The sequence below is a fragment of the Baudoinia panamericana genome, assembly GCF_000338955.1.
Source record: "Baudoinia panamericana UAMH 10762 unplaced genomic scaffold BAUCOscaffold_10, whole genome shotgun sequence".
NCBI lineage: Eukaryota > Fungi > Ascomycota > Dothideomycetes > Mycosphaerellales > Teratosphaeriaceae > Baudoinia > Baudoinia panamericana.
Window position 1 is genome coordinate 135495 of NW_006911266.1, and position 27988 is coordinate 163482.

The following is a 27988-nucleotide window of genomic DNA, read 5'->3' on the forward strand; positions in this document are numbered from 1 at the left end:
GGCATCCGGGATCGGCATTGAGGACGCGGAGATAGACGAGCCGCTCCCGGACGATGATGGCTGGTTTGCGCTGCCCGAGAGCAGTGACGACGAGGCTAGAGTGTTAGCCATCAGGAAAGATCCAAGCGCGTCGGTCGGGGTCCGGAAGTCGGACACCAATGGACCTATTTCTGAGCCGAACCGCACAATCGAGGATAGCGATTGGGAGGACGCTATGCTAGTAACTTGACGAAGCGGCGTTCAATCCGAGGATCACCCCCGCAGAAGTCCTGATGATCCACGCTAGGCCGTCGCGGCACGATTAAGCACCCAGCAGAAGGTCCCATAAAGCATTCTCCTCAAGATACCCATGATGGATCACATTCACCAGCCAATAGTTTCTCCTCACACGCTCCAGCAGCTTGCTGCTTTCCGACGCAGGCTTGTATACGCGTTGCCACTCTGCCCAGATACCGAACGCCTCCTCAAGCCACGCTTTGAAGCTCACTGCCTCAATGATTGTCGGCGTAATGATCTCTTTACCGGTAAACGTACCCCAAGTGACTGGATTGACTGAATGCTCATCTGAGCTGCCAAAGTCGCCTGCAGCACTCCCAGCAAAGTACGTGACCTGCTCATTTTCCATCAACTTCTGTCGCAGCCTCTCCCAATCGGCAGCGGGTAGGAACAACTCTACAAATGGCTTTTGGAAGACGAAACCGTTCTTCGGTCCCCACCCGAAGACCGAATCTGTACTGCGGACGCCATTGACGGCTGGCTGAGAAGCCACGCTCCACCATCCCTTCTCCACCAACCCAAGCAGCTGCTTCTTGATGGTCAGTGTCTCCGGCAGTAAAGCTTCTTCCGACCATGGAATGGCATTGATCTTGCCCTCCAGATGCTTGCGGAAGATGTCCGCAATGTCGTTCTCCGTTGTTGGAAAGCCCCATAAGCGTTTCGCTTCGGGGATGGTAGCGTGCAGACTCACGCCATATCCGTCAATCTCGCCGTAAGCGGGAGATCGTACGTCGCCCCAACGTCCGTTAGGGTAGTCGTCCCATGTCGCCTCTCGTCCAAGCGCGCCTTCGCCTTCGGAGATGGCCAAGGTGTTCGCGCGGTTGTTAATCTGATCTTTCGGTACACCTGCCTCGTCATCGGGCGCTTCGTAAGCTGCAGACGTGCGAGTACTGCTGGTGCTTGACGCACGGTCGCGCGGTACCACCACTCGGTTTCGGGGATGCGAATTCCTAGCTGACGACTGTCTGCGATGGTGGCGTTTCTTTGCGTCTTCAACCATTAAGAAACCGTCTGTCTCTTCTTCCGCGACAGCCTGTTCAGGCAGGCCGTTCTCATCTAGACTGATGACGACAGGCGTTGCGGGCGGCACTAAGCTTGCCCGCTCCAAGATCTGTGTAACCACCTTCTCGAGGTTCAGAGTGTAGAAGTGAAAGCCTCGTGGGCCTGGGTTCTCCATGCCCTTCATCTTCTCCACAGCTTCGCAGAGGATGTCGATGCCGACCCTCTTCACAGCCTCATCGTCACCCTTGACCGCCTCTAACCTCTTGAGCACGTCATTTGGTAATGATGCATGGCTAAGCTTCGTTGTACGGCGTAAGATTTGGTAGCTCTGCACAGGCATCAAACCTGGAATGATCTGAATAGTTTTGAAGACGCCACTTTCATGCTCCCGTAGGCGACGCTCATACTGCTGGTATGCTTCAACATCGTAGAACAGTTGAGTCATGATAAAATCTGCTCCAGCCTTCGTCTTCTCGACCAAGTAGGGAAGGTCATGCTCGACAGATTGGTGCTCAGGATGCGACAGATCAGAATGTCCCTCCGGATATCCAGCGACACCGATGCAGAAGTAATCGCCGTACTGCTTGCGAATGTAGCGAACGAGATCTACAGCCCACGTAAAATCTCGATTGCTATCATCCTCGACCGCATCCGGACTGTTGTCGTCCCGATACTCGTCGCTTCTCGGCGGGTCACCCCTCAACGCGAGTATGTTTCGCACGCCTAACACCTTGGCCTGCTCCAATGCCTCGTCCACCAATCTCCTGCTCATATTCGTACATGTCAAATGCAGGCACGTGGTCAACTGCAAAGACCGCTGCGTCAACTCCGCCAACGCCAGGCTCTTCGCGCTCGTACTTCCGCCGGCGCCCCACGTGACATTGACGAACAGCGGCCGCAAGGCCTGAGCCATGCGCGAGAGGCGTGCATGCAGATTGGAGAAGCCTTGCTGCGTCTTCGGTGGGAAGAATTCGAGTGAGAAGTAGTTGGCATCTGGCGGCAACGCCGCGATCTTGTCGGTGATTTTATCCATGTTCTTTGTGTCGCAGCAGGCTTATTGGGCTACGGTGGGTGTGTGAGTAATACAATGCTCGCATTGCTCTCCGCAAAGCGTTGTTGCTGTATCGTGAATTTGCACGATTGATGGCGGCCTTTATTCATCGCTTCGGCAAGTGGCACGCGAGCTGCCGGCAGCCGGCGATGAGATTAAGTGGGCTTCGGATCAGAATGTTAAAAAAAAAGCGTGTTGCTCTCTGACTCGTTGCGAACTCCCTCTCCATGTACACAGTGTTGCTGTAGATATGTGAATATCACCATATAGAAAGACTTGAAGCAGTAGCAACAGACTCGGGCTCACCACGGAAGAGAGGCATAATATGCTGAAGTACAAGGGACAACCAGCGTGAGATTTCATGAGAAGGCAACTTTGTAATGATCATTGATGTTACACAGTGCCTATTGTAGCACGCAAGAGCAAGCAAATTCGAGCTCAAATGTAGAGATAACGCCATCCATCCAAAGTGCCCAATGCACCACTTCCGCGAAATGTGCTCCATGGTATCAAAAATAAGTGCTGATGCAACCCAAAACACCTGTCAACCCCGCCAGTGTCGTATGCTCGGATCATGTCGCCAACGCATCGCTAAAACGATGAAAGCCTCACCCAAGGAAAAGGTGGGCTGGATGTAGGGTACGGAATAGTTGTAAAGCTTAGGATGATACCGAGCTTACGGAGCCACGGCTGGACTCAGAAGACAGCGACGCCATATCGAAATCCTTAGCGGACCTTCGGCGGCTAGACGAGGTCGCCATCTCGAATTGCTGCTTGGTGTGTTGATGCATGAGTCTGTAAGATCGATATTAGTTACCGATTGAGCGGGTTGTGAGGACAGTGGGATATACCTCTGGTACGAGGACATTGCCTGCTCTGGACGAGACAGATCAAATGTTTGAGCGAAGTGGTCTTGGGCTTCCATCTGTTCAGAGTATCCTCCACCACGTTGGTAGACGACTTGTGCCTCGGCGGACGACATCGTGAAAGTAGGGTATGTGTTGTTGAGTGACTTTGAGGTTGCTTAGCAGATCCGACAGAGAGTGAATGCTGCAGTGTTGAAGGTGGCTCGTTTGTGTCCGGGAAATACAGATTTGGGAAATTGGAGGCAAGCTGAGCGTACTATGCGGGAATATAAACAAACTATCCCCTCAAAGGACAGGCCAATCCGTCACCTCCAATACTCTGATAGCGGAGACCCTGCGTCAGAGAAGGGCAGCCCCATGATGTTTGTGGACGCTGACAAGCCTACCCTGAGCATGCTTAGCGTAGTGCAACGGAGCCGCACATGCAGGGCCTCCACACGGGCCTGTCCGTGGGAGCGAGGATGTGCCGCGCGATAGAGATGAAAAGGCAGAGGTGGTAAGCATCGGCACGATGCGGTTGGCACGATAGACAGAGTAGAGTTGGGGTTGTCAGCATCGAGGGTTTAGGTTTGCAACGAACGGCAAGCTGAAAGACAAGGTTGGCGGGAGCGACTCGTTGTGCAAGGTGATGCAACGTCTGGCCCCCTTCATCCTGAGACAGAGATAGATTGACAGATCTGCAAGCGGTACCTACATGCCTTATGCCGGCGTAAATATTGAGCGCTTTTCATGTCTGCTGAATGGTAAATATTGTAGACGGCTTATCGTCAGCACTTTTCTCATCAGCAGCATAACAGTGTTGCCGCTTCATCGACTCGCAAGGCAATGCAAAGAGTTCGGCGCGATGACGGTTGTGGTTGCGGTTGAGGTTCAAAAGCGCAGCCCAGGCACATGGATGCATAAGCAGCCGCCCCACAGATGACGGGCTTCCATGCAGGGTCTGCCAGGGATGCGTTTGGTGGCACTCTCTTACGGCTTCACGTCTGGAAACAGGCGACACCTCGCGATGTGCATGTAGCTTAAGAGCTGTGAAATTCTTTCAACGGCCTGACGAGGTCGCATCTTTCAGGACCGAGTGTGGGTTGTGGTGAGCAACGCGAGAAGTGTTGATCGTAGCGGAGTGAGCTCTTGGATCATCGATGTTGTCTCGAATGCTGGACAAAGGAGCAGTGCACGTCCCCGAGAGCAGCAACATGACGCAGATTGTAACGCGGTATCCCTCCGCTCTCACGCACATCACCGGCGGGCGGACATCGATGCCGCTGCGACTCCCCTCTTTACGGGCGTCATTCTCCCAACGAGCCGCCTTCACCTCCCAGCACCGATGTTCTCACGATGATAATACCATCATAAGAGCCGCAATCCACGGTGGTTTGTGATGCAGAAAAGCAAACCTTCTCGGACCGTTGTGATAACGCTGGCTAAGCGGAGTCTTCATCGCAGATTCATCGGTCGATGAGTTTGATCGGACATTCGTTCCCACGATTGGAATTGTTGGAAGACAATGACAACCTCGTATGCCCCTCGCTTGGTGGTAGAAGTATGTCTGGCGTTCGGTCACTTCTTCTGTCGTAGGGTAACGATCACGCTCCGCGAATAGTCTACAGCGGATATGCATGCAGAAGCGAGTCATGAGCTGCAGCAGCGGCTGTCATACTCTGTAGCTGATATAGACCCCCTCAACTGGCGGTTATTCGCGGCGAAGACAATAACAGCCGCTCACCAGGCCTCCACCTTTCTCAATGGCTGACCGGATTTTGCAACTTGTTGCATCGTTAGCCCGACAAGGTCATTGATCTCGGCGGCGACGTCCTCGATGCTTCTGTTGGCGTCGACGAGCACAATGTCACTCCGCTCATCATGGTGATCTCGCATGTCACGGAAGAGCTCGCGTACTCGGTCTTGCATCTCGCGCTTCTCATACCTTTCCGCTCCATAGCCACCTCGGCTCATGGCAACTTCAGTACTGACATCTAGAAACAGGCAAAGGTCTGGCCGTGGCAGTCCGACTTCAGGGTGTCGACACCAATTCAAATCCATGTCAGGGTTCCCTTTGGCTGCAGTGTAAGCCATGCCAGAGTAGTAGTATCGATCAATCACAACGGTCGTGCCTTCACTGATCAAGCGCTCGATCTCTGCGGCACTCTCCCATCGGTTGGCAGAGAAGAGCAAGTGGATCACGTGGTCTTCTGTTTGCGCCAGTCCAGAGAGGTAGTTGTTGATCATTTGTCCAATGGGCGTAGTCCGGTTGGGAAAGCGCATATGCTGAGCATCGTGGCCTTCCTGGCGGAGGTGGGAGACCAGCCGCTCACATTGCGTTGACTTGCCGGAGCGGTCAAGGCCTTCGAAGACTATTAGCGTGCCTCGTGGGCGAGCCATATTGCCATCCTTATATTGTAGGTTATAAATGGTGGCTGGCGCGTGAACAAGACGCGTGGCTGAATCATGCAATTCTCGGCGTCGGCAGTGTTTCAAGAACACACGCCTTCTTCCAACTGCAAGCTTCGGTTTAGCTACCCGACGCTACCATTTCGCACGCGACAGCTCATGACTAACTGACCTGCAGGAATCATCAGGAGATATGGCTAGTGTGGACCGTGTTCAATTCGCCGACCTACCGGAGGAGATGTTCACTGTCATCAAGTCGGCCTCTACCGGCATTGGCCCTCGACTCGGCAGGCTCGCATTACCTGGGAAGAAAGTCGTACACACACCTCACTATCTTGGCATCACGTCTCGTGGTGTGATCCCACACATCACACAGGACACTTTCGCCCGCGATGCCTCCATCACCGGAGTGTATGTAGGCCTAGAAGACTGTAAGTCACGCACACAGCGCATAAACTACCGCTTGCTGACCGGCACGCTCACAGCCGGTAAGTCATAGAACGCGCTCCTTACCAGACTCCTCCTCTCTATCAGTTCAAGCCACCTAAAGACTCTTCTCCTTTGCGTCGTTTCATCGCGTTGCCTGAAGACACTCTGCTTGTGCTGGGTGCACGCAGAGCACCGCCAGTCGCTGCGCCAGCGGCCAACCCGAACACTAACGAGACTGTTTCGGTATGTACCGCAGTGGGATTCCGGGTGCTTCGTGCAGATGACTACGCAGAGGCTGCAGAGCGGTTGCAGGCGGATATCGTTGTGGGTTTGGGAGATATACCGTACGGGCGAAAACTCGGCAACAAACGGATTGAGAAGGCGACAGAGCGCAATATCAAGTGGACGCAAGATCATATCAATCTGCGTCATTCTGCAGAGACCAGGGCGCAGCAAGCGAAGCTCTTCGCACCTTTGCTACCCGTGTCTTCAGCGAAGCAGCGATTCTACATTGAGACTCTGATCCAGGTCTCCGAACGTGATGTTGCTGGCCTTGCAGTGTATGCGCTGGACTCGCTTGAAGACCTGCCGGAAGCGCTGCAGCCTCTTCCACGCCTCGGATTCACTACGCCCAGCGCGCCTCAGGACGTGTTACAGCACATCGTACTCGGGATCGATGTGTTGACAGTACCGTTCATCAACGCAGCTACCGACGCTGGCATAGCTCTCAGCTTCCAGTTCCCATCAACGTCCTGCGATCAGTCCCACAACGGCAGCGACCCGCTACCACTCGGCATTGACATGTGGTCGCCAGCGCATGCAGTGGATCTCGGGCCCTTAGTGGATGGATGCACATGCTACGCCTGCGCTAACCATCACCGAGCGTACATTCAGCATCTGCTTGCGGCGAAGGAGATGCTCGGCTGGGTGCTACTTCAACTGCACAACCATCACGTGACTGATATTTTCTTCGCTCACATACGCGCCAGCATTGCAAATGGCACCTTCACAGATGATGTTGAGCATTTCCAGAGAAAGTATGAGAGCCGGTTGCCCGAGAAGACGGGACAGGGTCCAAGGTGAGCATCCTCTCTGGTTCGTGCTTGCGATCGTGACAGCACTGACACAATATCCAGGGTTCGAGGCTACCAATTCAAGGCCGAGGGTCCCGGTGAACCGAAGAAGAACAAGGCGCCTTTCACGATGCTCGATGACGGTCAGGAAAAAATCGTCGAGTCTGCACCTCCAGAAGCTGGGACGGACGCGAGCGAATTAGAAGCGCAAGGCTTCGCGGCGAAGGCTTGACGATCACGATACATCTGCGCAGCTCGTTGCCTACAGGCCTTCCTTGTCCAGCCACGGCGATGCAGCGCCCTGCTGACTGTACCAGAGGAGATGGTCACGCCATTGCCGTTGCCGTCGCCGTCACCGTTGCACATCTTGAGCGCAGTCACCATCTCGTCGAGGCATGCGGTGGGGTTTTGATCAAGCCACTGCATCAACCACTGCCAGCCGAAGTCAGCCAGTTAGGAGCGAGCAAAGGTTCGGGGAGGTCATACGTCGATCTGCGCCTCCTGCAGCTTGACAGGGCGACCTCGCTTCTTCAGCTTTGTCGGTGGTGGATAAGGAGCGTTATATAGGTCGAAGTTCAGCCGCATACGCTCAACTGTACGCTTCGAACACGCAACAGCCAGAGCTATATCGATGGCCGGCCAGTCGGTGTCGTCAAGCAGAGTTTTGACCTGAGCGCAGATCGCTGGAGACAGTTGACGCATTGCCAACCGACCAGGATACGCCACAGCCAGCTACACCCCCATATAAAGTCACGGCGACAATGAGAGAGCGACGGTCATGGAAGACAAGTACACAGTTCACGACATTGAACGCGTCTCAGTTTGTCAGGGCGACCCCGCCACACGGAGACAGCCGAGATGAAGCTTGGCATTCGTGAAAGGGAACTGATGCGACAAGGATCGTGCGTTGGATTATAATGCATCGAACGCGAAATTCTATGCGATGGAGCCGTCAATCGTTAGCCATCTCTATCTACAATCAGCCTTGGTGATCGGACTAGATACGGTCCTGGCTTCAATCTACACCAAAGCACCGAAGTTGTCGCCCTGCCAGTAGTTGGCCGCTCCCTGGAGGTCATCGACGTTCAAAAGATCGACACCGGCGCTGTACAGTTGGCGCCAGATGGCATTACGTGTACCGACTGGGAAGCCAGGCTGGTCCCAGTAACGGACGGCAATGCCCTTTGCATGTGCAGTGGCCACCTGTTGGAATAGCAGTGCCTGCTGGGTGGAGTTGAATTGCTGGTTGACGACCGGGCCGAACTGAACCGCGAAGTCTGTGCTTGCGATCGGGCTGACGCTAGCGGTAATGTTGCTGAAGGTCGTGCCGAGGGTGGGAATCGGGGCGTCCCAGAAGTAGTCGCGAGGCACCGAGGCGTTACCGACGCCTTGGACCTGGTTGAGAGGAGTGTTGCCGGTGCCGATAACGGTCACTGGGCCAGGGACAACGGCGGTACCGTTGAAATAAGTCAGGTAGCCCGCCGAGCGCAGCGGCTGAAGGGCGCGGACGACGTATGGCCATGTGGTCGGGCCATCAGTCTTGACGTCGACGAAGAGGTAGAGGGTCTGGCCGGAAGCGGTGTCGAACACCCCGTTCTTGGTAGTGCCTGTCACGAAGCTGGAGTTCGGGTTCTGGGCGCGGAGGACGCTCAGGATCTGTTGGATGTAAAGGCCGTCGAATGTGCGGCTGGGAGTGAGAGCGCTGGTCTCATGGCCGATGTATAGCGTGCCGTTGTAGAGCCAAACGTCGGCCTCGACGGAGACGGCTCCCACTGACAGAGCGGAGTAGAATGGTTGCTGCAGCAGCACAAAGGTTCGTCAATGTGTGATCTCACATCTGCAGGTTACGATATAGCTTACGGGACGCCAGTAGTCGTTGTGAGAGTGCAATGGCTTTGGGATGATGCCCTGCGTGAGCTGCGTAGGATATGAGCTGTAGCTGGAGTTGTTGACGATGTTTTGAAGGGCCGGAGACAGAGGGATATCGCTTTGCGCGAGAGCGGTGCCGGCAAAGGCTACCGCGGCAGTGAAGATGGTGGACAACATCTTGAACGTTCAAAATGTATAACTACTGGAGCACTTCTTTTGGCGACAGCCGAACACTTATTGTTATAGTCGTTGCCATTGATTTTCTACGCTAAGGCGAACTTGTGTAAGATGACGATTGCTGGCTTTCGGCGAGGGAGCTCTTACAGGTACCTCTCCAATAGCAGCACGCACGTGGATGAGGTAGTTCATGTTAATGCAGCTCTAGTCATACTTTCTACATTCTAAAGCGTCCAGTAGCGACCCACGTGTGCCTGAAGACGTGATCTTGTGCAAAAGCTTGACGGGGAGCTCCCAAAACTTCACAGCTTCAACGGCTACTCTCTTTTGTCTGAGTGCACTACCACTACGCTGGTCTGACTACCGGTGGCTGCTGTGTAAAGTTGAGAAGCTGAGATGTATGGCTTTTTCACGTCCCTACTTTCGCTATACAGTATTATGTGAAACTCGCGTTTGCAATCTACATGACAGATAAAGTCAGTCACACTCTCCCGTTCTACGAGCCTGACATTCAAATAACAGTATCATCTACACTCATGCTCAAGCTGCGGTAGGAAACGCAAACACAGCCGCATCAATCTTCGTGACGTTGATATTGAAGAACTCTGTTGTCGCAAACACGCGGCCTGCCGCGGTCCAAGAGTCGTAGCGACGGACACGCCATTCTCGTCTATGAGAAGAGTCATTGGGGCCATGCCGTAGAACATGAAGTTCCACTGCCATTGACCTATTAACCAGCTCTGCAACACTTGACGGAGGTAGTAATGGTGAACATTATCGCTTACCTTAGCCAACTTTCCGACAACCATCTCGTGCTCCGTGCCTGCGTGTACAGCATCATTGTTGACCAGCATATTGGGGGAGAACATAACCGAGCTCATATCATAGACGTAATCCTGCCAGAGCGTCGGCGGCGAAGCGATGGATGGACGGAGTCGCCAGAAGATGTTGTCAACGCCTCCTTCCACGGTCACGTTGTTTAGATCGTAGAGCGAAGAGGAAAGATTCCGTCATATGTCTCGTCAACACGGATTTTGTTGTGGAAGGCCGGGTGGTAGATGTAGCCGGACGATATGTGGGAGACCTCAGGGTTCCTGGATAGTTCTGGCAGAAGACAGATTCGACTTGAGAAGCTGAGGCGGTCATTCGATTCCGCACCATCCATGCTGGCGCCAACTAGCCTTAAACACTGATTGCAGCGCCGGAGGTGAAGGCTCTTGGAAACCGGCGGCGAATGGAACTGGGAAGGCGAAGGTCGCATTGCCTGCGTCCTGCGCGATGGCGCCCCACAAGCGAAGAGAATCGAGGTTGCACAGCATTGCCTTGCCGAGCGTACTTGTCCGAGGGTGATGACTGTAATGTTTGCACTAAGGTCCGTTGCAAAAACGAATAGATGTTGGTCCCAGCTGATCAACGATAAGTTCTTTGGTGAGATATGTTGTCAGTTGCGGTAGGGTAGTGACGTGGCCTATTGCTGCATATGTTGTGCATCGCTGGACATGATTATAGAAATCAACAATAATGGCAAGCGTTGAAGCAGTGCTGACGGCCTAATTTTGCGTCGGTCTTTCTACGAAACTGCTTAGCCGGATATTGGTGGCAGGCAAGAACAGAGTCCGCATAGTTCTTTCACCGGCAGAGTTGACAAACGCTTATGGGCAGTTGGCTGCAGACACGTATCGAGATATGCCGGTCGTGAATTGCTCGTGCTCCACAAACGAGATGTCAGCAAGGGCCAAAGCAGGGCCTTTGGAGGTATAACATAGGTAGGAGAGCGAGAGAAGCGGACATCCTCCTCAAGAGCGTGCTGTCTGCTTCATTTCTGCCACTCAGAAGACGCAGATGAAGAGACGAAGAAAGGTAGTAGTTGCTAGGAACTGACAGAGGATGATGAAAGCGTGGTAGCATGCTACGCTCGGCGCCGTCCACCATGGGCGCTTCGTGATGGGTGCCAACCTTGCCGACGACCGTTTCCAAGTGCTCGCAAGAGATGCTCTTACTGCTGGAACGACGGATGCTGGGAAAGCAGAGTAAGACATCGATGTGCTGAGCGTGGTGGTATAGTTGCGATGTAAAGAGCTCAACTTTATCCTCGGCACAAAGCTTGCCGAAAGCTTCAGCGTGACGTAGGATTTGCGCGGGCTACTCTCGAGCAATCAATGAGGCACATATCTGACTTGTATTCTTGTGAGATGACGAGAACATAGTTTCGATAATGCCCGCCATTCATCGCGCCCTTCCAGCGCTACGGCGCATTCGCATTGCCAACGCAACCTTCCAACAAGCATCCCGCATCCGACTTCAACCCTCCGCAGCGGCAGCAGCATCACGTCCCGCATACCAACTCCGCTATCAACATGCCGAAGCACAAACAGAAGCCGAGCCGACCACCTCCGCGTCCGGTGCAGACCATGCACCGCAAGAACAACCCGACCGACCACAGCAAAAGATCAAGTTCACAGCCGATTCCTACCCGAGCCTGAAGCGAGATTCACGCTTCAAGGAGCTTACGGAAGACGATGTGAAGTACTTCAAGGAGTTGCTGGGTTCGGAAAGCGCGGTCATTGACGGCGTGACGAAGGATGCCTTTGAGGAGTTGGATGCATTCAACGCGGATTGGATGCGGAAGTATCGGGGTCAATGTCGGCTTGTGCTGAAGCCGGAGAGTACGGAGCAGGTCAGCAAGATATTGAAGTATTGCAACGACAACATGCTGGCTGTCAACCCTCAAGGCGGTAATACGGGACTCGTTGGTGGTAGTGTTCCAGTATTCGACGAGATCGTTGTCAACTTGGCTCGTATGAACAATGTCCGCTCCTTCGACGAAGTCTCCGGCATACTTGTAGCAGACGCAGGTGTGATTTTGCAACAAGCAGATGATCATGCAGCGCAACACGGCCACATCTTTCCATTGGACCTAGGCGCGAAGGGCAGCTGCCAGATCGGCGGTAACGTGGCCACAAACGCCGGCGGACTGCGCTTATTACGGTACGGCAGTCTACACGGCAACGTTCTGGGCCTCGAAGCTGTACTCCCCGACGGCACGATCGTCGACGATCTATCAACACTCCGCAAGAACAATACAGGGTACGACCTCAAACAGCTCTTCATCGGCGGCGAAGGCACCATCGGCATCGTCACCGCCATCTCCATCCTTTGCCCGCAACGAAGTCCAGCAGTCAACGTGGCGTACTTCGGTCTGGAGAGCTACGAGAAAGTGCAGCAAGCGTTCCGTGAAGCGAAGAAGCAGCTCAGCGAGATCCTCTCCGCTTTCGAAATGATGGATGGGCAGGCGCAAAAATTGTACGCCAAAGCAAACGGCGCACGACTGCCGTTAGAGGGCGAGCACCCTTTCTACTGTTTAATTGAAACGAGCGGATCGAACACGGATCACGACAGCGAGAAGCTCAACACCTTCTTGGAGCACGTCATGGGTGAGGAGATTGTCTCTGACGGCGTGGTGGCGCAGGATGAATCGCAGCTCCAGTCACTGTGGGCGTGTCGCGAAGGGATATCAGAATCCTCCCAGCATTTCGGCGGAGTGTACAAGTACGATCTTTCCATCCCGCTGCCGCAACTTTACAGCTTGGTGGAAGAAGCGCGCTCACGCTTCGAATCCAACGGATTGATGGGAGATTCTGACGACTTCCCCGTTATGGACGTGATTGGCTACGGACACATGGGTGACAGTAATCTGCACCTCAACGTGGTATGTCGGCGTTACGATAAGGAAGTGGAGAAGGCGGTGGAGCCGTGGGTGTATGAGTGGGTGGCCGAAAGGAAGGGGAGTATCAGCGCGGAGCATGGGTTGGGCTTGGCGAAGAAGCCATTTATTGGCTATTCGAGGAGTGAGACGATGGTTAAGTTGATGAGGCAGGTGAAGGAGTTGTATGACCCGGTGAGTTCTCAAACCTGAAAGGAAAGCTCGACGGACGTGTGTTTGCTGACGTGTGATAGAATGGGATCATGAACCCGTATAAGTATATATAGGCGGCTACGTGGAGCTTCCCTCGGGTTGAGATGCTCTTCAGCCTGGAGAAGCAGCTGGCCATCCTTACCCGGTATGCCATTGCAGCTGGCAAGACGCCACGCTGGTGGCGTTCTATATGTCGTGCGAAGAGAGGGAGGTTCATACCCCGTGCGACGGTGCACTTTCACTCGTGCTCAGATCGCCATGCGATGACCGCTGCTATCACATTCGGCGGCGGAAGCCTCGGCCTGTTTCAACGGCGCCGAGCGCCGAGTGTAATGCTGGTCCCCGGCCGTCGTGAAAGCCTTCCAGGTCGCAGAACTCTTAGCCTCCCATTCCCATAGGAAGCTCCCGCCATGTATCGCTAAAAGCCAGATGGCCTTGACTTCTGGCGCCGCTTCCTGCGAGGTGCCTGCTTCACTACCTTTCCTCGCGCAGCGCGACCGTCTGACGATGTGCCTCTGAGAAATTCCTTGCTCGAACTATTTCTATCGTGTCCTGCCAACTGTGCTGCCGGAGCTTTACCCCTTGCATTCTGCAGAGGCTTCTGGCTGCAGATCCATTCGAGTTCAGTCTTCCTCTTCAGTGTGTCAGAATGGTTTTTACCAAGCATGATCCTACTGCGCTCCACTGCCTCTCCTAGTAATTGCTCTGCCTCCGCCATTCGCCCCTGACTCCAGTAACTAAATGCGAGGTTGGCCATGCTTTGTAGCGTGTCGGGATGGTCTCCAAGTATTGCCTTGCGCATCTCCAACACCTTTACCCCTAGCTGCTCCGCCTCCGCTACTCGCCCCTGTCTAGAGTATACAGCTGCGAGGTTGGCCATACTGGTTAGCGTGTGGGGGTGCTCCTCTCCGAATACTGCCTTCATTGTCTCCAGCACTTTTACCTCTAGCTGCTCCGTTTCGGCTACTCGCCCCTGCTTCCAGTACGTCGCTGCGAGGTTGGCTATGCTACTTAGCGTGTCGGAGTGCTCTTTTCCGAGTACTGCCTTCATTTTCTCCAGTACCTTAACATATAGCGTCTCTGCCTCAGCCCATCGCCCTTGGTCCGCATACGTTGTTGCAAGGTTACCCACACTTCTTAGTGTCCTGGGATGCTCCTCTCCGAGTACTGCCTTCATTGTCTCCAACACCTTTACCTCTAGCTGCTCTGCCTCGGTTAGTCGCGCCTGCTTCCGGTACGTCGCTGCGAGGTTGGCCATACTGTTCATCGTGTCGGGATGCTCGTCTCCGAGTACTGCCTTCATTGTCTCCAGTGCTTCTACCTCCAGCTGCTCTGCCTCCGCCCACTGCCCCTGGTCGCAGTACGTCGCTGCAAGGTTGCCCATACTACGTAGCGTGTCGCCATACTGCTCTCCTAATACCCTCGTGAAAGCCTCTGTCACTTTTACCCCCAACCGCTCCGCCTCCGCCAATTGCCCCAGTTGGCGGTACGATTCTGCGACCATAGCCATACTCTGCAGCGTCCTTTCATCTTCTTCACCAAGCTGCTCCGACCTTACTTCCATCGAAGATGTTGCCATCCCAAGCGCATCCGAGTATTTACCCAGCTCTCCCGCATACCAAGCGGAATTAAACATTACTCTGGCCCATTCTAGTAACATGCCACCACTGGCTGGTCTCTGCTCGATAGCGCACTTCGCGTGTGGCAATAGAGTTTGGCATGTTGGCCAGTTCTCAAACTCACCAATAGGAAAGGACATGTCCAGACGATGGACGAAATCGTCGAGAGACTTGTCTAGCCTTTTGCGGTCTTCCAGCCAGATCTGCGTTGCATCCTGCACTAGCCGATGCATTGTCCACACCTGCGGGCTTGTTGTGTTGGAGATGAACGAGAAGCTGCGGAGTGCTAAGATGTCATCTTCGAAATCTGCGTCGCGTTCAGGCTGGTCGTCTTTTTCATCGTGTGCACAAAGCAGAAGCTCCGGAATGGCAAGTCGGTCGCAAAAGCTCATCACCGAGAGCAGCTCGGCCGCGGACCGTCTGACTCTGTGAATATGTTCGAAGGAGATCTGCCACGTTAACAGAACCGAGTTGCTCGCTTCTGGGTCGCGGTTGGGTAGATGAAGGTCTCGACGTAAAAGGCTGGTTCGCGACGCGCGGCTGCCCTCCATCAGCTCACAGTACTGCTGCACCGAGCATCGCGGCGCCCGCTCTCGGATGTATGCCGCCGCCTGTGATATGGCGAGGGGCATGCAATCAAGCGCTCGTACGAGTTGCCGACCATCCGGGCTCGCGTATCCAAGCTTACTTCCGAGCAGTGACTCTGCTTCGTTCTCGCTCATTGCCGTTACGTCAATGCAGTCTTTCTCGTAGACCAGCTTCAGTGCTTCGCCCTTGCTGCGGCTCGTGATGATCATGGATCCATGATCGCAGCTCGGAAAGTAATCCATCGGCCTCCGCGCAGGATGTGCTTCACTCGATGTTGCTGATGATTCCAGCAGAACGCTAGCATCGTCAGCATTGTCAAGCACCACCAGCCACCTCCCGTTATTCTCATTGCGCAGCCAGTTCCGAAGAAGCTGCAGAAGGTCGGCCTTTGGGTCCTTTCTTCCAGCGAGCTCCAGCTGCTCGGCAGCATTTTGCAGGCTTTGCTGAAAGCGCGCGGCGTTGCTCACATGAAACCAGAGTACCCAAGTGTCTGGCGACTGCTGCCTGATCTGACGAGCGTACTCCACGGCGAGCTGCGACTTTCTGCACCCTGTGTTAGTACTGTCACGACCATGCTGAAGGATTTGACATACCCGACACCTCCCAGTCCGACCAGCGCAACTCTACCTCCTGGTATAGAGTGTTTGGTCCGGATCTGATCAATGAGCGCAGGACGTTCGACGAAGTCCGGATCGCGCCGGAATGGGACGTTGGAGGACGGCTTAGGCAGCGTCTCCGGCCGCGCTTGCGTTGCGCCGTCTTTCGGCTTGAGTGCTTTCTTGAGCAAGCGCTCTCGCGTGCTGGCTTTGCCATCACCGTAGCGAATGTTCATGCTCACACCCAGTATACCAAGGAGACAGTACGAGTCATCCTCCTCGCGAGTCGTCTCCCTGTCCGCCATCCATGTTAACTTTTCGTTCACACTGAGGGTAGAGCTCGCTTCGTAGTCTCGCAGAATAGTCTCAGGTATCTTGGTCGTGGCAGCGATTCGAGAGTCAAGTGATGGGCCAGTGTCGATGGACGTCCCGCTCCGACTACGGCCACTGCTCCCTTTATGCCCAATGACCTGCCAGTCCTGAGCAAGAAAGACGACTACGGCTGGAGCGAGGAGTTCCTGCAGCGTCCATCCCCGCCTGAACCAGACGCTATCTTGGAACTTCGCGAGGTCGTCCGCTGCAGGCACGTCTGAAAGATAGGCCAGGCATACTTCGGCATCGCGGTACCAGCGGAACATGGAATTGATCGCTTCTGACAGCTCCGTCAGGCTCTCCTGGTTGATGCAGCATGTATCGATCCATAGCCACTGGACGTGCGGGATCCGCAACTTGATGTACTCGGCGAAGCCCTTCACTTTCCGAAACCCATATTTGCCCGTGTCCCTCCCTTCTTTAATGCTACTAAGCATCACTTCCTCGCCAGCCACCCATCTGTGCGAGGCGATAGCGTACTTGGGGATTTTGGGAGGGAGAAACTCGGTGAAGGTGAGTGTGTTCACGTCGAGGAGCCGCATGTCGTCTGTTCGGTCGGAGCCAACACGTTGCTGGCCTCAAGGTGAAAATATACTCCCGACACGACTAACGCATAGATATGAGAGAATTTCAGTCCTACATTGCTGTCGTCTACACCGCAGTCGCCTAGGGGCGCAGTCACATCTCTCAGCCTTGCCTTCGCTCGGTCTAGCCACTCATGTTGCGCACCTACTGACGAGCAAGCCACGTGAGTAGGCTTGCATCCCGAACATGCATGAGGTAGTGCTCGACCTCTTCGGCCTTTGCTTTCTGGTCACACTACTGAGTAATCGGAACGATATGACTGAGACAGACGCCGTTCCGCGTTTGAGACGGCCGTTACAATGATTAGCGTTGCAGGAGCGGTGATGAGTAAGGTGAGTACTGTGTGGAGAGTGGCCTTCTAGGTAGAGCCGGGGGTGGCACCAAGTGCTGCAGGGCGTCCTTTAATTGAGCCAATCTAAACAGGACCATTGGTGGCGCACGGCACTTGGCTGGAAAGCGGAAGGCGGCTTTGCGGGCGCGACGCCTGTCCATTCGCTGTCCGCGAGGCTGCGCAAGCGCTGCGAAACACACACTCTCTCACATCCGCTCAACAAGCCGTCTCACACAGTCAGTCCCTTCGTACCTACCTCCACGCCAACCATCATACAACACATTCGCTTCATCATCCGGACGAGAGAAGGCGCCCTTGACCTTCTCCGCCGACCGCCGTGACTGCTGCTTAGGCCAGCGCACTCTTCTTCATCCTTCTGCGACTCCGGCTCCCTTCATTTCCCGTCCGTCGTACGACAGCCCGGCGCTGCATTACCCTTCACATAACACGCGCGCACGCCTCTGACGACCACTTCACGGCCTCACTCACGTGAGACAAGCAACCCGAGGCATCACCGACAGCGGGAAGGAACATACGGCAGGCACACCGGACGCCTTGACGCGCTCACGCAACCACTTATATACCTTTCACTTATCGACAATCGCTCCAACATCCATACTGAGAAGGTACTGAAGGAGGCCCGCATCCATGCCAAGCTTTGGAAGCAATCGCTCGCCTTCATTGAAGAAGATGGAGTACAGCAATAACAATCATGGCCGCTTTGGCGGTGCCGGCAAGTTCAGTATGGGCAACATCTTCGGCGATCCATTTTCATTGGCGACCATAGGCATTGCTATTGTAAGTTGAGACGGCGAGCGCCAGTGGTGGTTGTGAAGCCTCCGTACTAACGGGCCGTCCAGGCGGGCTGGTTAATAGCGTTCGTTGCCTCCATTATCGCAAGTCTATACGGAGAGTACCCGAACTACTCGTGGTGGACGATCGCATATATGCTGTGCGTCATTATCGGCATTATTGTGGCGGTGGGCTATGATGCGGTGTCTACATACCACGTAGCCATTGTGGGCTTCTTGGCGGCTGGCATGGTCTTCACTACATCGTCCGTCAATTCGCTCATTTACTGGTCACTTGGCTCGAAGGAGGCTGCAGCGGCAGGCTTCATTCTCTTGTCCATGGTTTCGGTGCGTAGCATGCACTCTATCTCCGGCCCAACGATAAGCACTAATATTCGTGACAGATCGTATGGATCTTCTACTACGGCTCGCAACCCTCAGCAAGCCACCGTCAAACATTGGACTCTTTCGCACTACACAAAGATCACGCACCAAGCCGAAGCAGCAGACATGTGACGCAATCATATGCCGGTCGGCCAGAGACAACGCACTCCGGAAACCAAGCGCCACAAATGTACAACCCAGCAACACTAGCCGGCTTCGAAACCGCCTCACCAGTAACCGGCTACGCGGGCGGACCAACCGGCGCAACAAGCAAAGGCGCAAGCAGTCCCGCCTTCCCAACATCATCACAAACACCACAACAACAAAACCTAGCACCAACACAGCCCACGACATCCGCCTCCGCCACCGCACCCTCACAACAAGGAAGCGAGGCGGTCGAGTATCCGTACCGCGCGAAAGCCATCTACAGCTACGAAGCCAACCCGGACGACGCGAACGAAATCTCCTTCTCCAAGCACGAGATCCTGCAGGTGAGCGACGTGTCGGGCCGGTGGTGGCAGGCGAAGAAGGATAACGGCGAGGCGGGCATTGCGCCGTCAAATTATCTTATTTTGCTATAAGGCGGTATCCAGGAAAACCAAGTTTTGTGGCGTTCGTTCGCTCTGAACATATAGCCTAGGAAGTCAAAGGCTGGGAAACGGAAATGATGGCTCATGGCTGTTTTGGCGACGGCGCTTTCAGGCGGGCTTTTCTTTTTGCGACGATACCATGGCGTTTTTTTGTTGATGCTTCGTTCCAAGATTCGGCTTTTGACGTGTAGGGCTAGCGAGGATATTGATTGCAAAATGATCTGCTCTCTATTGATTCTCGGCTAACACTGCTTCTAAATCTGAGCGAATGGGCATTGTTCGGGCTCTGCGTATATCCCAGATGTCGGGAGATTCTCGGCCTTGTTTTGAAAGCTGAGACATCATTGACATAGCCACATGTTTGTCCGAGAATGCGCGTTCTTGGTCTAACGGTTATGATTACCGCCTTCCAAAGACATCGTGTCACATGACAGCGGTAGATCCGGGTCCGACTGTTTGTATCGTCCTCCACTTGCCGTTGTGATCGTTTGGCTAACGTAGCAAAGCCCGGAGGACGCAATAGCGAAAGCACTTATTTAGCTGCTTCTTTTTCTGGTTATTTTGCGTTAAGGTCATAATTAAACCGGGGTGACGGCAGTGATACTTTTAGAGCATTGAGGATGATCGCCATACATTTCTTGAGAAGCTAGGGATGTCGAGACATATGAACGCTACACATTTCGATGCAGAGACATCGTTCTCTTTCGTCCTGGACAACACTGTACAAATCATATATATTCGGCGGCTGTTACACTAGTGTACACCATTCATTGCAATCCATCTACTGCCCCTTGTGCGTGCCAGCGCGTGGAGCGCCATTGGTGTTGGCGATACCTTCACCATTCACTTTAGGTGGCGGCCCGCCGTTCGCACCCTTCAAGCTCTCGTCCTTTGCAAAGCCGTTATGCGTACCGTTGAAGCGGAGGTTGGCAATGCCATCGTAGCCTCTGTAGAAGATGTGTTAGCAATTGATCAAGTAGTACGATAGGGCAAAAGGCTTACTTGACACCCGTCGCCTTCTCAAGCCGTGTAGCAAGGTCGTCGGACACCTCACGGAAAATCGCAATCTGGCGCTTAATAATCTCCTCCTTCGTGCAGGTCTGCATGTGGCCGGAGACGTTGTTGACGAAGCGCTCCTTCGCGCCGTCGTCGAAGACCTTCTCCCACAATGTGCGCGGAGCCTTGAAGTCTTCCGGTCGGATCTCGGACAAGAACGTGACAGCCTCACCGATAAAGTGACCGTGCGTCTTGTCAAGATCGACACTGCGCTGGCGGAAGGACATTGGCTCGATAGAGCTCAGGTATGCTGGACGCGAACCTTGGTTGTAGAACGCCATGTTACCGTCGCGCTGGAAGTTGCCGATACGGTAAGGCGTTTGCGAAGAGTTGACGGGTAGCTGCTGGTAGTTGACACCAATGCGATGACGGTGCGCATCCGGGTAAGAAAACAGACGAGACTGTAGGACAGGATCCGCAGACGGCTCGATACCTGGCGGTGCGTGTGACGGGTTGAACCCGATCTGCTCGATCTCGGCGAAGTAGTTCTTGATGTTCTCGTTGAGGTAGAACTCGCCGACCTTGCGGAGCGGGAACTGCTTCTGCGGCCAGACGTGGGTGAGATCGAAGATGTTGATCTTCTCCTTCTCCCACAACTCCTCGGCTTCCTTGCCGGTCATGGTCTGGAAGCAAACGTCCCAGCCAGGGTATTCACCCTTTTCAATGGCGAAGAAGAGATCCTTCATCGCGTAGTCGGGCGAGTAGTTGGCAGAGTCTTGCTGGGTAATGAAGTCCGAGCCCTGCTTGCTCTTCATGTGCATCTGAGCGTACACCCAGTCTCCCTTCTTGTTGACAAGCTTGATTGTGTGGCCGAAGTAACCATGCATCTTTCGCCAGCCGTCAGGAATACCACGGTCACCGAATAGAATCATGACTTGGTGAATACTCTCGGGATTTTGCGAGAGATAGTCCCAGAACATTGTGGAGTCGTCGGCATGCGTAAGATGGGTCGCTGGGTGACGCTTCTGCGTGTGGATGAAGTGCGGGAACTTGGCCGGGTCACGCAGGAAGAAGACAGGCGTGTTGTTCGCCACGACATCCCAGTTGCCCTCGGCCGTCCTGAACTTGACGGAGAAACCACGAGGATCGCGTGCGCAGTCGTGGGAGCCGGACTCGCCACCTACGGTGGAGAAGCGAACCGTGATTGGACATTCTCTGCCTGGCTGGAAGATGTCTGCCAGGCAGATATCGTCCAGGGGGTCGGTCGTCTTGTAGTAGCCGTGGGCGCCACCACCCTTAGCATGAACCACCCGCTCCGGTATCCTTTCACGGTCAAAGTGTGAGATCAGGTCGATCAGGTGGAAGTCCTGAAGAAGTAGCGGACCGTTCTCGCCGACTCTCTGCGTCTCGTACGGGTGTGGCATGGGCACGCCATTACTGGTGGTGTAAAGAGTCTCGGTCGAAGATGCGTTGCGGTCGTCGATATAATCTCGGTAGATATCGCCATTCTTGCGGCCATCAGGCGCGTGGTGAGTTGCTGAAGGTGCCATGTTGTACAAACACTGATAGATCTGGGTATCGTAGGTGGGTGTGAAATGAAATGCGACAACGGAAGTTGGCTGTGAATATCAACGGTATATACGCGAGCTCGCCACCGCAGTATAGAGACGTCAATTATTACCGAGCGTATCTATCTGCTGGTGGGGCATTCTCGGCCTGACTACCGTATGACGACAGAAGAGGAGCTCGACGGCTCTAGCCGGACTACAGGATAGGTGAATGGCTATCACTGGTGGATGCAGTGAAGGAACCTGTCGGCGCCTGTCACTCCAAGCGGCAAAGGTTCGAGCCGCAGGTTCGCTTCGCAGAAAGTTCGACCTCACTCCGTCCGTGCATGACGCCATGCTCAAAGCTTCGCATCGGCAAAGGGTTACGATGTCGACAGCGAGTTACCCGTTGCGGAAATATAACAGCGACCTGACCCTCATTCGCACGACGTCTGATCCAAGCGCAGAGCAGTTCACCATGCTTATGATGACCGACTCAACCAACTCGGTGGTGCACGATTGAACAGGAGTTGGAAAGCCTTGAAAATGTTGATCATTGTCTGCCGTCTTAAAGTGTACGCTTTCAAGATCAAGCACTTCCACACAATCTTATGACGGTAAGAACATCTGCAAGGTCACCCGTTCGCAGCTGTCGTCAATGTCGTCTGTGCCGAGTGCCAGACCAGCAACCGTGGTACTGCCACCCGGGCAGTAAGCGAAAACGGAGCCACCATTCGGGGCTGTACAGGTTACATGGCCCGTCACGTCCGCAACGGTGCAAGAGATGTAGTCGTCGCCGGGATTGGTGATCACGTCCGCCTCTCTCGCATCAGAACCATCGAACTGGACGTATCCCCAATCGTCGTTGACGCCGGTGTACCACCCGGTCGAATCCTCGGGATTATCGTTGTCAAGAAATAGGAAACCTTGGGTGTTGAACGTGAAGGTTGCTACGGTCCAAGAGTCGCCCGCTTCAGAGTCACCGGTTAGGATTAGAAAGGGGTTGGGGTCGACATCAACGTCCGGCACCCCTAACTGATCTACGTCGACATTGTAGGTGCTATCGTCAATGCTCGCGATGGCTAGACCGAACGCTGTCGGAGTTGCGGTCACGATTATAGATGAGATCGAAGAGACGGTCGGCGTAGTTGTTGTTGGGTCTGGTGTGATTGTCGAGACGGGCGTAGTCGTAGTTGTATCGACTGGGGTGTACGTCGTTAGAGGCGTCGACGTGGAGGTCGGTGTAAATGTAGTTGTTGCAGCAACGTCATCTTCCTGCGCCTGAGCGGAAGTAATCAGGCTGATAACGGTGGTGGTCAGAGTGCTATCACCTGTGTCAGTCTTCCATTCGGCCCAGGTTCGTTCTTATCAACCTACGTGGTAGATGCGCTTGGGCAACTGCACCCTGTGCCCGTCGCAGAGGCTGTAAGGTTTGTAGCAGAGGCTGTAAGGTTTGCAGCAGACGATGCAAGGGTTGCAGCAAATGATGAGTACACCGCAGAGCTTGAAGCAGACGGCGAAGGGACAGCGGAAGAGACCAATGTGCTAAGTGTCGACGCCTGGGACGAGCGTATCGCGCTTGAAATCGCTGAAGATGAAGCCGCCGACGTCACCGTTCCAGACGTAGTGCTTGTGGATAGCGTGGGCGAGTGCGAGGCGGACGAAGATGCCGCTGATGAAGTCGACTTTTTCGTTGTTGTGCTGGTAGACAGTGTGCTCGAATGCGAGGCAGAGGAAGACTTAGATGATGATGTGGATGCCTTGGACGTAGTGCTGCTGGACAGCGATATTGTGTGCGAGGTTGTAGATGCCGGTTGTGCCGCTGGTTTGATGATATATCCGAAAAAGCCTGGAGGACTACCGAAGGGATAGCCTCGGCGCTCAATGTCACGCTTCCTTTGTCCGGTTCCGATATTGAGCTGAACAGTAGACGTGGTTTTCGAGTAGATAGTAGTTGGACTGGCGGTCACCGTAGACACTGCAAAAACTCTGTGTCAATCATGTGAAGCCGAATGCACCGCCTGAGCTTCACTCACCAGACAGAGAGGTCGTTAGAGTATCGGCAGTGACAGTGGTAGTGCTATCTGGAGCGGTGATGGTCGAGGTAGCGCCAGTCAACGTGACAATGTCGTCCGCGGTAATGGTTATCGTCCCGGTCTAGCGACCTGACTTAGCAAAGGGACCTGCCAAGCATTTACTGGAAGCTCACTGTAACCGTGCTGTCTGAAATGGTGAAGACCGTCGATGTGCTGGTGAAGGTTGCACTCTCGGTGATCGTGCTTATAGAACTACATGGACATGCTTGGAAAAGTGAAGCAGCAGTTGCAGATGAAGGAATAGCGGAAGAAGTTCCAACAATAGCGATGGAAGGCATCTTGAGAAAGGAATGCAAGTAAAGGGAGTTGAAAACACCGAATGAATGACTGTAGTGGAACTGAAGTTTGCTGTTGAGCGACACTGGAAGCCTCTACACTCTTGTAGGCTGCCTACAGTACCTTGCATGAGTGTGGCGGTAGCAACCGCCATACTCCATGCATTGTCTGGTGTGCTGACGCCGGAGCCCAATGCTTGCCATTCACGGAGCACGAAAGACGCCAGGGCTAGCTAACAGACGGCACGAGTGAAGGAGGCACGGATGTCGGGACGGTGAGATAGGCTGTATAGGCTGTAGTGTCATGTAGAGTCATGTAGAGGCCGACTCTCGACCAGTGTGGTAGACGTGTGGCTTGCAACTTCCGCCTTCCGCCCCTTTTGGAGCCCATATCACACGGCAGCGCCGAGATGAAGAGCGGGTCGCTGTATACCGCATGCCACCGTAAAAGGGGCCAAGACATCCAGTAAGCGAGGGCCTTCGGCCGATCATTCGGAGCCGCGGTATGGACCTATACCACAATACGCACGATGTTTGCGGGAAAGGTACTATCGAAGAGACGAGATGCGGATAATGGAGCGCGAACTCCGAGACGCTGAGTCGTCCTGAAATCTAGACGGGTGAGTGCTTTGACCACATTACAAAACAACGCAACGTTCAGTCGCGTCTGACCATCCCGCATTCGACAGAACGGGAACTGCTTCTTACGAACTTCACAAGATATGTCTTGAGGGATGTATGTCCCGCAGTAGATGTGCTTCAAATGGAAACCTGCGTGGTGACGAGTTCCGTCAATGCGGGCTGGAAGGAGGACTGCAGGGGCGAGACGCACTGGTATCGATAAACATCGTAGACACCAGACATCACCTGCGTTACGCAACGCAAGGCAGCGGAGGATTGATCTTGCGTCCATGAAAGACAAGCAACACAACTTGTCGCATGTCAACCTTCCCGCTCGGTAACATGTCGATGGAGTACGAAGGCTATCCTTCACCATCGTCGTCTGGCAGGATCCGCTTTGACGTCGGCCGTGATAAGCCGTTCGAAACAGCATACTTCGTTTACGGCGACCTCACCAGCAAAATTCCACCTCTCGTCTGTCTCCATGGCGGCCCTGGCGCAACATGCCGTTACCTTGCTCCCCTTTCGGTCCTGCAGGAGCGCTACCACATTCCCGTGGTGATGTACGATCAGATCGGTTGCGGGCAGAGCACGCATCTTCCTGAGACTAGGGGTGACACATCCTTCTGGACTGTAGACCTCTTCGTGGATGAGCTTCGCAATCTCCTCTTTCATCTCGATATCACAGAATACCATCTCATGGGCCATTCCTGGGGTGGGTTACCCATGATTACATTTGCACTCACCAAGCCGACCGGTCTCCGCTCCCTGATCGCCTACAGTACTCCAGCCAGCTTCCCGCTCCGTATTGAATGTTGCAAGCGGCAGTACAGCGATATGGGCCCCGAGATGGGCGCCCTCCTAATGCACGCACACAAGGACGGCAAAAGTAACACAGCTGAGTTTAAGGACGCTATGAATAAGTTCAACCGTAAGCATATGTGCCGCCTGGAGGTTCCTCCGCAACCTTATCTGGATGTCTACCCCGAGCTGGCTCGAGACGACACAGTGGCTATGACACTGTTTGGAGCCGATCTCATTAACATGTAAGTACGCATCAACGTTGTTGTAGCGGCTTCGGGCTTTTCGTCTGCTCATGTAGCACTAGGACCGGGTCTTTGAAGAACTGGGACGGTACGTTGCCCCAAGTCGCGAAGAAACAACGTGAGTGCAAAACTCATAGTCTGCCCCAGTCACGCCAGATCTCTGCAAGATCACTCCCACGACGGCTCCGGGTGGTATCCTCGTTATGAATGGGTGGTATGATACAACACAAGACGACGCGACGGCTGCATACTTTATCAAGCCCAGTGCGCGAGTGAAGTGGGTACAATTTGCGGAGAGCAGCCATATGGCGCATATGGAGGAGCCGGAGAGGTTTACCAAGACTCTTGGCGAGTTCTTGCAAATGGCGTAGCTATGCATATTTGTTGTGCTTGCATGACCGGCAATGCACATGCCCTTGCCACAAGCGACCATGCACGTAATTGCTCGGCTCATCTACGTAAGTTTTAGTCGCACGGCAATTTCCGCCGTTAAGTCAAGCCAGCCAATACCTTGTACGCTGTGCACAATAACCTCCTTGCCACCCACCACAACATCTATACCACATCCTAAGACGAACACGTTAATCCTCACGGAAAATGTAATTCCAGGCAACTAGTTGGCGCAATGTCAGCGAGTCGTAGAAGCCTCATCCAACCGGTGGACATCACCGAGATATTGAATGGATCCATCGCTGTGAAGCCGAGCCCAACCGAACATGTCGCCTCGCCAACCTTCTCAACCCACTCTACGGGCTTACTACGACGAGAGAGCTGGCGGGGACACACCCGTGCAATGTCTGTCGCCACCGAATCCAGCGTGCGCTCGAACCGCTTCTCCACCTCTTTCCCTGTCCAACCGGCCATTCCCAGCTCCCCAACGCATTTTACGCAGTCACCGACACGAGAGGGCCCTGCAGTCTCCCCTGAGGCTCTGTCAGCGCCCACTGGTCCAAGCGACACCAACTTCCTTACTGCGATAGCGGCGCAGGAGCGGAAAGTGCTGGAGTTAAGGGAGGAGCTGCAACGCGCAGAAGCAGAACTCAACAACTTGAAGAGGCATTGGGCGCAGCACGAAGCCAGCAAGAAGCGAAATGATGCGCGGAGGCTCACCAAGCTGCAGCCTGTGCAGCAAGAGCGACCAACTTCTGTGGACATGGAGGAGGAACTTGATGGCTCAGGTGCTTGGATGCTACAGGAGATGGAGAGGAGGAGGGCGCTGATGAATGGCGGCAGGACGGGTAATCGAAGGGTATTCTCCAGTTCACGGCATACGCGCACACTATCTCTGCTTCCGCCTGCACGAGACATTCTTCCTAAGCTTCCGCCAAGGAAGCAAAGCGAGCCCCAAGGCAGCAAGTCGAGTACAGATTCAGAGAGAACGCGACCGACACTGCTAGCGCGGGCTTCTACCACACCAGACTTGACGAGGGAGGTCGCAGAGAAAGCAGACTCCGAGATTAACCTTCCTAACAACATTGAAACTGGCCTTGGCAGTGAAGCGATCATGTTGGCGGGCAAGAAGATGGCAACAGAGTTCCGTGACGGCCTGATGACGTTCTGGGAGGACCTTAGGCAGGCCACCGTTGGCGAAGAAGCCATCCGGGAAGACGGCGAGTATCAGACTAATAACCCACCGCAATCGAGCGTAAGAAGGCAGAACTCCGTACAAACACTGCGCTCCAAACGACAACTTCCACGGCCTACCTCCAAGGATCGAGGAGCTAAGACACCGTCTCCCACGCGTAGACACAACAGAAGCAAAACGCAAGCTGCTTTGCCCGACCTGGCCGATACAACATTCTGGTCGCAGCATGAAGACGAAGCAACGCCTGCTCCTGCGGTGAAACGGTCGCCCACTGCGCGCAGTACCCGCACCAAGACCAGGGGCTCGTCGAAGCCGCCCTCAATTACAAGCACCGACGGTTGGGACGCATGGGAAGATCATGGTAGCCCCAACGAGTCACGCTCATCTAGCGCAGCTTCGGAGACGAACACGCTGCCCTCATCAGCTGCCTCTGGATTAGGAAGCCCTAGGACGAGCGCTGAGAAGAAAGATCCTCTTCCATGGCCAGCACTCAGCAAGCTGGGTCCAGCGACTCTAAAACGTACAGCCAGCCACCTAATGAGGGAGTGGGAACGGAGCTTGACGCCGTCGCCCGGTAGAGAGTTCAGGGGGGTGGAGGACTACCTAGGCTTGCAGTCAAGCCCTGCTGCTGCTGCTGACGATGTTGGAAAGAAGAAAGATTAGTTGATTGTGTGGCGTGCTATGTCCGCCACATCTCATGAACACAAGCTATGTATGGACGTTGTGACGTCTCGACTGCGCCATCGGGCTCCTTGTGTCTTCCTCCAACCGCCTACGGTTGACTTCGTGAGCAGCACACCATCCTCCATGCCTCCCATCGGTAGTGGACACTAATTACGAGCGATTTCCTAGTCGTTTCAGTGCTCGCGTGCAAATTACGCGCTCACTTTCCGGGTAGGTACGTTCCGCTAGTAGGTGA

At 54.3% G+C, this 27988-nt stretch overlaps 13 protein-coding genes across 13 annotated transcripts; 6 read left to right on the top strand and 7 right to left on the bottom strand.

Annotated features, from left to right (window-relative positions):
• Positions 1-265: 265 nt before the first annotated feature.
• Positions 266-2592, bottom strand: BAUCODRAFT_210105 (uncharacterized protein). The gene has a single exon (XM_007680671.1). It carries the CDS (start codon positions 2309-2311, stop codon positions 302-304), a length of 2010 nt encoding a protein of 669 aa, XP_007678861.1. The 5' UTR covers positions 2312-2592; the 3' UTR covers positions 266-301.
• A 468-nt stretch (positions 2593-3060) lies between these two features.
• On the bottom strand, positions 3061-3269 carry BAUCODRAFT_58696 (uncharacterized protein; the record flags this gene model as incomplete). The annotated part of the gene is made up of 2 exons (XM_007680553.1): positions 3061-3124; positions 3181-3269. Coding segments are annotated over 2 exons (153 nt in total), but the record flags the coding sequence as incomplete, so codon positions are not given.
• A 1247-nt stretch (positions 3270-4516) lies between these two features.
• BAUCODRAFT_210361 (uncharacterized protein) lies at positions 4517-5789 on the bottom strand. Its single transcript, XM_007680672.1, has one exon. The coding sequence runs from the start codon at positions 5572-5574 to the stop codon at positions 4915-4917; it is 660 nt and encodes a 219-aa protein (XP_007678862.1). The 5' UTR covers positions 5575-5789; the 3' UTR covers positions 4517-4914.
• Positions 5790-5821: 32 nt separating this feature from the next.
• Positions 5822-7317, top strand: BAUCODRAFT_75044 (uncharacterized protein; the record flags this gene model as incomplete). The annotated part of the gene is made up of 3 exons (XM_007680614.1): positions 5822-6014; positions 6077-7091; positions 7149-7317. 3 exons carry the CDS (start codon positions 5822-5824, stop codon positions 7315-7317), a joined length of 1377 nt encoding a protein of 458 aa, XP_007678804.1.
• Positions 7318-7808: 491 nt separating this feature from the next.
• BAUCODRAFT_210068 (uncharacterized protein) lies at positions 7809-9239 on the bottom strand. Its single transcript, XM_007680673.1, has 2 exons — positions 8946-9239; positions 7809-8882 (listed from the first exon to the last, which is right to left on the bottom strand). The coding sequence occupies exons 1-2, from the start codon at positions 9129-9131 to the stop codon at positions 8106-8108; spliced, it is 963 nt and encodes a 320-aa protein (XP_007678863.1). The 5' UTR covers positions 9132-9239; the 3' UTR covers positions 7809-8105.
• Positions 9240-9630: 391 nt separating this feature from the next.
• On the bottom strand, positions 9631-10142 carry BAUCODRAFT_210402 (uncharacterized protein). The gene has a single exon (XM_007680674.1). The coding sequence runs from the start codon at positions 10010-10012 to the stop codon at positions 9656-9658; it is 357 nt and encodes a 118-aa protein (XP_007678864.1). The 5' UTR covers positions 10013-10142; the 3' UTR covers positions 9631-9655.
• Positions 10143-11346: 1204 nt separating this feature from the next.
• Positions 11347-13121, top strand: BAUCODRAFT_150031 (uncharacterized protein; the record flags this gene model as incomplete). Its single annotated transcript, XM_007680675.1, has 2 exons — positions 11347-13029; positions 13089-13121. The coding sequence occupies 2 exons, from the start codon at positions 11347-11349 to the stop codon at positions 13119-13121; spliced, it is 1716 nt and encodes a 571-aa protein (XP_007678865.1).
• A 344-nt stretch (positions 13122-13465) lies between these two features.
• On the bottom strand, positions 13466-16086 carry BAUCODRAFT_74513 (uncharacterized protein; the record flags this gene model as incomplete). The annotated part of the gene is made up of 2 exons (XM_007680570.1): positions 13466-15797; positions 15848-16086. The coding sequence occupies 2 exons, from the start codon at positions 16084-16086 to the stop codon at positions 13466-13468; spliced, it is 2571 nt and encodes an 856-aa protein (XP_007678760.1).
• Positions 16087-17786: 1700 nt separating this feature from the next.
• Positions 17787-18894, top strand: BAUCODRAFT_124540 (uncharacterized protein; the record flags this gene model as incomplete). Its single annotated transcript, XM_007680676.1, has 3 exons — positions 17787-17936; positions 17999-18277; positions 18334-18894. The coding sequence occupies 3 exons, from the start codon at positions 17787-17789 to the stop codon at positions 18892-18894; spliced, it is 990 nt and encodes a 329-aa protein (XP_007678866.1).
• Positions 18895-19535: 641 nt separating this feature from the next.
• On the bottom strand, positions 19536-21563 carry BAUCODRAFT_210508 (uncharacterized protein). Its single transcript, XM_007680677.1, has 2 exons — positions 19906-21563; positions 19536-19850 (listed from the first exon to the last, which is right to left on the bottom strand). Exons 1-2 carry the CDS (start codon positions 21447-21449, stop codon positions 19685-19687), a joined length of 1710 nt encoding a protein of 569 aa, XP_007678867.1. The 5' UTR covers positions 21450-21563; the 3' UTR covers positions 19536-19684.
• Positions 21564-23522: 1959 nt separating this feature from the next.
• Positions 23523-23903, top strand: BAUCODRAFT_36238 (uncharacterized protein). Its single transcript, XM_007680397.1, has one exon. The coding sequence runs from the start codon at positions 23675-23677 to the stop codon at positions 23840-23842; it is 168 nt and encodes a 55-aa protein (XP_007678587.1). The 5' UTR covers positions 23523-23674; the 3' UTR covers positions 23843-23903.
• Positions 23904-24313: 410 nt separating this feature from the next.
• BAUCODRAFT_93624 (uncharacterized protein) lies at positions 24314-25989 on the top strand. Its single transcript, XM_007680639.1, has 4 exons — positions 24314-24437; positions 24507-25484; positions 25547-25572; positions 25632-25989. Exons 2-4 carry the CDS (start codon positions 24757-24759, stop codon positions 25853-25855), a joined length of 978 nt encoding a protein of 325 aa, XP_007678829.1. The 5' UTR covers positions 24314-24437; positions 24507-24756; the 3' UTR covers positions 25856-25989.
• A 288-nt stretch (positions 25990-26277) lies between these two features.
• BAUCODRAFT_74767 (uncharacterized protein) lies at positions 26278-27732 on the top strand (the record flags this gene model as incomplete). The annotated part of the gene is made up of 2 exons (XM_007680593.1): positions 26278-27147; positions 27211-27732. The coding sequence occupies 2 exons, from the start codon at positions 26278-26280 to the stop codon at positions 27730-27732; spliced, it is 1392 nt and encodes a 463-aa protein (XP_007678783.1).
• Between the last annotated feature and the right edge of the window lie 256 nt (positions 27733-27988).